Source organism: Triplophysa dalaica, chromosome 10, assembly GCF_015846415.1.
Source record: "Triplophysa dalaica isolate WHDGS20190420 chromosome 10, ASM1584641v1, whole genome shotgun sequence".
Taxonomy (NCBI): Eukaryota; Metazoa; Chordata; class Actinopteri; order Cypriniformes; family Nemacheilidae; genus Triplophysa; species Triplophysa dalaica.
Window position 1 is genome coordinate 4,555,684 of NC_079551.1, and position 9,792 is coordinate 4,565,475.

At 35.8% G+C, this 9,792-nt stretch overlaps 1 protein-coding gene across 2 annotated transcripts; it reads left to right on the top strand.

Moving 5' to 3' along the window:
* The first annotated feature begins 374 nt into the window (after nt 1-374).
* On the top strand, nt 375-4,364 carry LOC130429716 (natural killer cell receptor 2B4-like). 2 transcript variants are annotated; one of them, XR_008907670.1, is made up of 5 exons: nt 375-745; nt 1,280-1,612; nt 1,690-1,992; nt 2,096-2,366; nt 2,831-4,364. XR_008907670.1 is itself a non-coding variant. In XM_056758436.1 (4 exons), exons 1-4 carry the CDS (start codon nt 697-699, stop codon nt 2,203-2,205), a joined length of 795 nt encoding a protein of 264 aa, XP_056614414.1. In that variant the 5' UTR covers nt 375-696; the 3' UTR covers nt 2,206-4,364. The 2 variants fall into 2 exon arrangements, 1 of the variants encoding a protein (XP_056614414.1); XM_056758436.1 differs by having other exon boundaries at nt 2,096-4,364.
* The last annotated feature ends 5,428 nt before the right edge of the window (nt 4,365-9,792 follow it).

Consider the following 9,792-nt stretch of genomic DNA (forward strand, 5'->3'; position numbering starts at 1 on the left):
CAAGATTTCATATTCTAATTTTGCTCTTATATTATTATACTGGTTATCGTTGCAGTAATGTCATGATCAGGGCAAGTTCTGCTATATGTACATTGTGCATATGTGCTGTTCATCTGGCTTGTTTGGGGGGAATTTATTTTGATTTTTGATAAATAATTTGAAAATATATAAAACTATTTATCTTATTTAGATGGATTTGTCTGTCTTTTATCAGATATTGCTATTGTTATGTGTTTTATTTGTGCTGGGCAAATGTAAACAATAGGTCAACCAGCCAAACTTGACAGAATTGGAGTGGGGCCAAGTTTGCGTGGCTCCTCCCTCAGCCGATGTCATCTGAACTTTTGAAAAACTTGAGATCAGAGCCCGCGAAACAAACAACAGTGTTGAAGAACTGAATCTATTCGTCGCTAATTTTCTTTACGAAAATCAGGAATATTATTATGTGCTTTTATAGTAGACCTATTGCATAGACTGATCCACAGTCTGTCGAAGACATTTATTTTTCCATCTTTCTTTTTGATGATCTTTCTCGGACTGTTTTTTCTTCAGTTGCTTCTCTTTTCGATCTTTAGATTAAAGAAGTGAAAACTAATGGCATGCTTTCGTTTCATGATGTTCTGAAGCTTTCTGAAGTGACCCTCAAAACAACCAGACAGCCTAAATTACCATGTGCAGGATAAACGTTTTGAAAATATGATTTATAAATCGGTTTTATGCGCTTTGTGCTTATGGCTTGCACGTGGTAAGTAGATTATTTTTATTCAAAGTAATTCACATAACAATTAACTCTTGTTGAACTTGAAATAATAGTCTGACTGTTACTTTTTTGTAATGAAGCTTCGTCGGACTGAGAGTTTAGCTGTGAATGCGCTTTGACTTTTAGCTGAATAAAGTATAAAAAAGTTTGGGGTAAATAATTGAGAAGTCTGCAAAATATGTTCATTTGCACAGCTGCATTAAAAATGAATGCATGAAAATGAATGCATGAAGATGAATGGACAGGTGAGGTCAGGTGACGGATTTGAAAATAATCCGGTAACACACCTTGGACCCGCCTCGCCTTTGTGCGTTTATTCTGATGAAAGTGCAAAGTGAGACGCGCAGACCCCCAAACGATAACTCAACTGCTGAAGAAGATACTGTTACTAATGTAACACGTGCCTTCTACACAATCGCACATGCGTCTATATTAGTTTACCTATAAATATGTGTCTATTTATTTATTGGTGTGTTAGTGAGTAAAGATGTGTCAGCTTTTACCTTTTTTGTTCTTCAGGTGTGTTTGGTGTTGGTGCAGATGAAGTGAAGTCAGTCTCAGTGATGGAGGGAGATTCTGTCACTCTACACACTGATCTCACTCACATACAGACAGATATACAGATACTCTGGACTTTTAAACTAAACACTCGTTTGGCCGAAATCATTAAAAGGGAACAGATGAACACTTTGTCTGTTAGTAAGGATGTGATATTCAGAGATCATCTACAGATGAACAATCAGACTGGATCTCTCACCATCACAGACATCAAAACTGAACACACTGGACTTTATCAACTACAGATCATCAGTGACAAGATCTCATTCACAAGTTTTACTGTTATTGTCCATGGTGAGCAATGTACAATTATTGAAAATGTACATCTAAAGGTTTCTGTAAGTAAACTGTCTATTTCCCTCATATTTTAGCTCGTCTTCCTGTTCCTGTCATCATCAGAAACTCTTCACAATGTTCGTCATCATCAGAAAGATCTTCAGTGTCAAAATGTGTGTTGTTGTGTTCAGTAATGAATGTGACACATGTGAGTCTCTCCTGGTACAAAGGAAACAGTTTATTGTCCAACATCAGTGTGTCTGATCTCAACATCAGACTCTCTCTACCTCTGGAGGTGGAATATCAGGATACAAACACATACAGATGTGTGGTGTCCAATCCAGTCAGCAACCAGACTCAACATCTAGACATCACTCATGTCTGTCAGCCATGTTCAGGTAACAGCAGTAAAATGAGTTATTGGTGTTTAATGGCTGTTCCCTTCATTATACAATATCATGCCTGAACTCAAACATACATTTCTGAATTTGTTCATCACAGCACTCACAATGATGCCACACTGGGTGGGAATCACAGTTTTTTTTGTATTGCTGGTTATGGCGACTGCAGCTGTGGGTGTTTTGTGGTTTCTCTACTACAGGAAAACTTGACTCTTGGGCAAGTATTGTGTTTTTAATTGTATTAGTTTGTTATCAGAGTCTTTCATGTGGTGTGAAAACTGTGATTATTATTGAAAACACTTCAGACTCCTGATGAGGAAGAGATTCATTATGCAGATACAACTTGTAATGCACGCCATAATGAGATTTCGGTAAGAGTTTGTGTTGCTGTGTGTGTCTGTATCTTGCTATTTGTGCCCCTTTGGTTTCTGTCAAAGATTTGGTCTGTACAAACAAAAAAAAATTTGTAAGTGGTGATCCATCAGGCGTCAAGCTGTCTTAAAAATCACTGCATGCTTGCGATACATTTGTGTTGTATAGGGCTAAATAAATACCTCAGACAGCTGCGACTGAACTTAAACCACACACACACACATAACCGAATTTGTGACTGAATACAAGTAAATTTGTACAAAGTGACATTTTCGTCTCTTGGCTTTAGTCTGAATGTGTAATGTCTGTACAGGTCTACAAAGGCAAAACATTGTAACAACGAACACAATTTTTATTTTCACACACTGATTCGTAGCAAAGCTTACCCAAACCAATGTAATGACTCGGCAATTACAGTGAACTTGTTTTTTTCTCATGTGTCTTATCTCGTGTGTTTTTACAGAAAGTTGATGACCACACCGTGTACGTGTACTCAAGTGTTGCTTTGAGTTGACATCATCCTCATATCATCTTCATTATGAACCAGACATTTATGTTGATATAACACATATTCAGTCATAATAGAAATAATCCCAAAATACATTGCTTCAGAAAGTATTATGAAGATAAATGACACTGGAACTCTTTAGAAATTGTTTTCATTGGTACTAGATCTCCATATTAGTATTATACTGTGTCTGTGACATTGTGCTAGTGCATCTGTTCGCATTTCACAGAAAATGTAAGTGAATCTTCATACAATAGATTTTAGATCACATGACTTATATTACTGGAGACATGCATAAGACTATGTTTTTTTCTATGGACCATGTGTTTCTACCTCATTTGGTGGGTGAAAGTGCCCTTACATGCTCATGTGAACCGCCTGACTGCTTCACAGTGGAAAGAATATTGTTGTGAGAATGTTTCACAGAACTATGTAACTGCTGATGTTCCTCTTTTTATTGTCATTGTACAGGTAGAAGACTTTGTGGTGTGTTTAGTGACAACCACAGAATAAGGACCATATTCCACAATGGCAAGTTTGTGGACATTTTTATAGGAATAAGGATTGGACGGTTTTTCATTACTCCAATACTTCCTTCTGCTTTAAGTTTTGTAAGGCCTGCCATGTCAGAAACTTGGACCATTTATGCCAAAAACTAAAGTTTATCCATCTGAGAATGAAACACAGGTAACCTACACACAAGGTGGCTTTCCAGGAGAGATCTTTGAGAACTGTTGGGATTTACAGCAGCACCACTTGTAGCATCACATAGTTAAACTGATGACGTAAAGTGAAATAACCGAGCACAAACAAGAATTTCCTGCACTGAGAAAAATAACTTGTAGAATTTATTTGATTAAATCCTCTTAACAATTTGCAACGACCTTTGAGCTGTGGGTCATGACCGAAAGGACAAGATCCCGGATACAGGCGGCCGAAATGAGCTTTCTCCGCAGGGTGGCTGGACGATCCCTTAGAGATAGGGTGAGAAGCTCGGTCACTCGGGAGGAGCTCAGAGTAGATCCGCTGCTCGTCCACATCGAGAGGGGCCAGCTGAGGTGGCTTGGGCATCTTTTCCGGATGCCCCCTGGACGCCTTCCCGGGAAGGTGTTCCGGGCATGTCCCACCGGGAGGAGACCCCGGGGAAGACCTAGGACACGCTGGAGGGACTATGTCTCCCGGCTGGCCTGGGAACGCCTCGGTGTCCCCCCGGAAGAGCTGGAGGAAGTGTCTAGGGAGAGGGAAGTCTGGGCATCCCTGCTTAGACTGCTGCCCCCGTGATCCGGCCCCGGATAAGCGGAAGAAGATGGATGGATGGAACAATTTGCATGAATTGTTTTGCGCTTTACATTAATTCTGTATGCACTATGGTTCTTTTACTACTTTTGCTTTAGTTTTTTATTGTCTTGGATATTTTTTGCTAAATATGTGATTTTCGTTTCTATTCTATGCAGTCGTACTTCGGTACTTGCTAAGTATTTTTTTTCTAACAGAATGTTGTTGAAGCAGATCACAGTAGTGACATGACATGAATAAAATGAATTGTTTTTATAACTTCAACTGATTGTGATTTCATTGAACAGAGTAGCACACATTTATGATTGTTCAGCTGTTTGTATAATGTACTTACATTATCTAAGATTACATGTAATTTTTGCCTTATAATACAGTTACTGTTATGACATCAACGCCGTATACCTCCAAAGAAACTAATAATCTTTACCATCTAAATTGTATTTTGCCTAAACCTGATGATAACATGCAGATGTCAGGGCTCACATTCAGGGATGTGTTCCTGGAGTGACCTTTGAAGAAAATTTATATCTCAGCTTTTAAAATAACTTTAGATGCACAAGCAACGTACTGCATGGTTTTCATATACTGTGTGTGTCATATCTCTACACATAGGCCTACATATTCGAATAATAACATTACTTTTATTGTTGTTTACTCATCACTGAAACCTGTAAGATATTCATTTATTTTTAAATACTTCTTCATCAGTAGGGTGAGCACTCAAAATTCCAGCAGAATCTGCTTGTTTTGTGTTTTTAGCATTTTTTCCGCAAAACAAGGATTGTTCTTGCCCTAGTTCTTTCATCCAATAATCTGCCGAAAACACAAAGACAGTTCATTGCGTTTGCAAGTTGGGACACGCATGGATTCCTCCTCCATAAAACTGCTTTCAGTTCTGGATTTAACCTGTTGAGTCCGTCCTTTTATCTTTCGGGAAAATAATGTAGGCTATAAAATAACAACGTTACAACAAGTAATAGTCGAAGTTGTTACATTTCAGATTTGCGCGCTCACATAAGATGATAAAGACAGAAAATGTGGTGTTTGATGAGAACAGAGCGTCTGACCAACTTTGGTCATGATTCATTGGTTTTCCTTTGTCAGTGCCTGTGGTTTGCAAGTGGTAAGAGGACGTTTTATAACATACTTTTTATTTTGTACATTTATTAGGGGTGACCTGTTTAAATATCATCATGAAAAGGTTATACCCAACAGGGGCTCAATGTCGTAAACAGAAAAACGAGGATGAGAAATTGAAAGGAAAATATAGAGGTTTGCTACCAATTGTTTTGCAAGCTGGTCGTTGGTCTGTAATTATTACCAGCACAATAGACACTGCATATTAATGGATTTTTTAGGCAGTGGGGTTAGGAGGGCAGAGCCATTGGGGGGCGTCAATGGGAATCTCGCCTAGGGTTCAAAAAGGGCTAGCAACGGCCCTGGGTGACCCCGAATCGTTGAACATTCGATGTATCAAAATGATGAATTATAGCTAATCCAGACAAATCTAAAAGTTTATATTTATTCATTTTATTATGCAAAAATATAATTTAAAATCACATCTCTCTATTAGACAGCAAAACTTATTTTACATTTAAAATGTTTCATTACATTCAACCACTTACATTTAATTAGCATTTTCACTTTTTAATAAACATACGCATAAGATTGTTTTTTGTACTGCATGTACATTAACAAACACACATTTTAAAATTGCACATCTGTATTAAACAGCTAAACTTGTTTTACATTGCATTCAATTATTCTGTTTAAATGATTTCCATTAGGCATCTTCACTTTTTTTAAACATAAATAAGCTTGTTTATGTACTGTATGTATACATCACTTAACTTTTAAATGTATCTCTGATATTTGGAAAATAAATCATAATGCAGATAAAAACAATTCATGAACAATCAAAACATCTAGCAATACAATTTACACAAGTTGATTGTATATTTTAAGTACAGGTATTGGTGTTCTTGTGTCATGATGACACTTAAGTTTAAGCAAATATTTTTGTATCATTGTGTGGTTAATGGCAACTGGGTATTGAAGATTGAAAAGAATATAGACCGCAAACAGGCATTCCACCTCCTGTGTCATGTCAGTGTCTGCTCTCTTAAGATGTTCACATTGTCCATTATAATAGTGACACTTTCAGCTTTGAGGGGATCAGGAGAGCCATTAAACACTATTGTTGGTGTAGGGCCTTTGGGTTCCTGCAAAACAAACATGAACCGTTCCTTTATTTCAAGTGCCTGAAATGTTGATATAACTACAGAAGATTATACTTACACTATTTAAACAGTAGAGGAAGCTGGAGGTTTCTTTAAATAATGCTGGCAATAAAATGAGTGCAACATTCCTAACAAGAATTTCAAACGGATAAAAATTATTGTACATTAGGAACAGAAATCAATTAAAGGTATACTTTACTCAAAAATGAACATTCACTTACTCTCTAACCATTTCAAACTTTCTTTCTATAATTTATAAGGAAATTAAAGTTTCATGCTTTCATAAAACATCTTAGAGGAAATAAACAATACACCTTATATTAATATTATAATACAGTATTAATTTTGGTTGACTGTCTTGTTTTTGACCACACTCTCCTTTTGGACACAAAATGTGTTGTGAATGTGTTGTGTAGGACTATAATTATTGTGTAATCTACAGTTTACACTTCAGTCACAAAACAGGGTATAAATCGAACCTAAATGAACCCATTTTTTTGGCTGTGTAAAGAAATGTGACATTTTAAGGATTTGGTATCGAAACCGTTGGCTCATATGAGCACGAGGTCTAGTTATGACCGAGCAGAGGAACGCGTGTCTTTACAGTTTCTGTGCTATGAGACCGATCATGATGTGCCAAAAGGTTTTTGTTCCTACGCCTTTCACAGACATATACTGTAATTATAAAAATATCAATGTATTACTTTACTTATTGATTGCTATCAGGATGTTTAGAGACTTCCAACCAGCATGACAAAAAACGTGTCTGAAAAGTATTACATACTCAACGTTTAGCTAAATTCACATGAATAGGGCACTTTTTGTTTCACATTTTACCTTGTATCTGAATTCTATGAAAATCAATTTGACATCTTTTTGCATTTCAGGTGTGTTTGGTGTTGATGCAGATGAAGTGGAGTCTGTGTCAGCGACGGAGGGAGATAATGTCACTCTACACACTCATCTCACTCAAATACAGACAGATTATCAGATATTGTGGCAGTTTGTTAATCAAGGTGCTCGGATAGCATCAATTCGTATGGAAAACATTGATTTGTTTGACAGTGACAAGATATTTGGAGACAGACTGAAGATGAACAATCAGACTGGATCTCTCACCATCACAAACACCAGAATCACAGACTGTGGACTTTATAAACTACAGATCTCTGACATCACTGGAAACATTCATTTAAACAAAAGATTTATTGTTATCGTCTATGGTGAGTTAAAGTGAAGTTTTCTTAATGTTTATTTTAGGTTTCAATGAGAAATGGTAAATGACAATGACAAATTGTACAATTTAGGCTGTCAGTATGTTCAAAGTTGTAAGGAAACAGGGTGTAGCGGGTTAACATCATCTGAGGATTGTTATGGTTCACAAGTGTTTAGTCATTCAATGTCATTCAAATGTGTCTTTCTCACTTAATTTAAGTGTTCCTAAAATGATAATACCTATCTTTGTCTTTCATTATTTCCAGCTCGTCTGCCAGTTCCTGAAATCACCCGTAGAAACGCCACAAAATGTTCTTCATCATCAGAAAGATCTTTGTTATCAGTGTTAAAATGTGTGTTGTTGTGTTCAGTGATTACAATTTTTCTCGATTGTTAACACACAATTCAAGAAACAATTCATGTAGTGTTATTTCACAGTAATAGCTATGTTATGTTATATTTACTCTACTGCCCATATAGCAAATAAATACCTTATTTATTACTTAAATGTATAATAATATATTGAATAATTGGAAAAAAACACAGACACCAAGCAAATGCAAGTATTGTGTTTAATTGATGCTGACAATAAAATCTACTCAAATGCAGCAAATGTCAAAAGAGGTGCCAAAAAACAATCAAACTAAAATTTTGACAACAGAAAAAGAACAACAAAAACAAAGCCACACAATGCAACAGAAACATAAAAATACAATGGATAATATACAACACATACTGTAAATAGTTACACAATACAAAAAAACAACAACAATAAACTGAGCACTAAATAAATAAATTAAGGATTAAATTAAAACGATGTAATTGCATTAGTGCATAAAAAATATAAAAACAGAAACCAATAAACAAAGTGAATAAACAAACAAGAGGAATTAAAGACTAATCGAGTGTGCATGAACTCTTAACCCAACCACAAGCCTATCTGAGAAGTAAACTCATGCATGGACTTGCCTTGAATTCCATGGGTAGCCACACCCATACATTATTAATCTTAAAACCAGTTCATAATATTTGATACACTGGTTAAGAAATAAGCAAAAATAACAGACAAGTAGGCAAAGTAATTGTACTTTCTTGACATTATATAACATTATGAATAAAGGATTGGTGAGACATCACTGCTTTCATCATGAATGTGTCATTTTCTGAGATATATAAATTTTGTGTTGAAAGAGTTGATGAAGATCTTATTGGTTTTGTAGGCTGTTCTCAGAAATATTTGGCAAGACAGCAGTTTGTAAGTTTAAAGTCTCACTTAATAACGTTTATTTTTTATGAAGTAGCTTTTTGGGGGAAAGTTAACTAAGCCACGGGAACTGAGTAGACACCACATTTTCACATGTGTGAAAATGAGACTCAGGAAAAGTTTTATTAGAGCATTTTTTCCTTGTTGCGTGTAATTTAATTTGTGATTGAACATTATTGTACGCAATCAGGTACAGTCATTAATTTTTTTATTACTTTTATCTGCTTTCTCTTCAGCAAGTATGCAGATGAAACTATATGCAACCAACCAAAACATAGAGGGAAAGTATCCCTAATAGACAGAATACTTTAAAAAGTCTTCCCAAAACTTAAAGGAGCCAAATTCAGTCTTTGATTGTTTGGAATTTTAGTTTTTGCAATATTAGCACCTTTGTACAAACTGAAATGACAGTTTACATTACATTAAGGGAGTATTCAAAAAGTACCAGATTGTAAAAAGGTGAGATAAAGAAATACATTTCAGTATTGAATGTTTGCCACTCAAAAAAAAACACCAGATGGTGCTCTTGTCTTACAGGAGGGAAGCATTAAGTAAATCATGCTTTATTAAAAGACATTAGACAAGGATGTATTTTATTTATCAGTTGAATTGTTTAGGAATAGCAGTTGTTTTAGTGCTTGATGGATTTATTTTAAGTAAAACCCATGTGATAGCTGCTGTGTCTTTGACAACTTTTACAAAAGCAGATCTTTGTTCTTGATGTTTTTGTGTGGTTTAAATTGCACAGAGCAGGTGAGAACTTCTACTTACCGTTCCTTTTCATCTCACTCCAGAGGTAGTACGTCTAGAGGTAAAAAGTTTAATTTAATGCTGGGGCCCTTGCAAAAGTGTTGCATGATAACTCTCTATAATGAATAAAAAAACTTTATAAGCCAGGGGTC

Excerpts from the sequence above, each read along its gene's own strand:
- LOC130429716 (XM_056758436.1), top strand. The coding sequence starts at position 697 with ATGATTTATAAATCGGTTTTATGCGCTTTGTGCTTATGGCTTGCACGT. Across the intron at positions 1,613-1,689 it reads TTTTACTGTTATTGTCCATG|CTCGTCTTCCTGTTCCTGTC; the intron begins GTGAGCAATGTA and ends CTCATATTTTAG. Across the intron at positions 1,993-2,095 it reads TGTCTGTCAGCCATGTTCAG|CACTCACAATGATGCCACAC; the intron begins GTAACAGCAGTA and ends TGTTCATCACAG.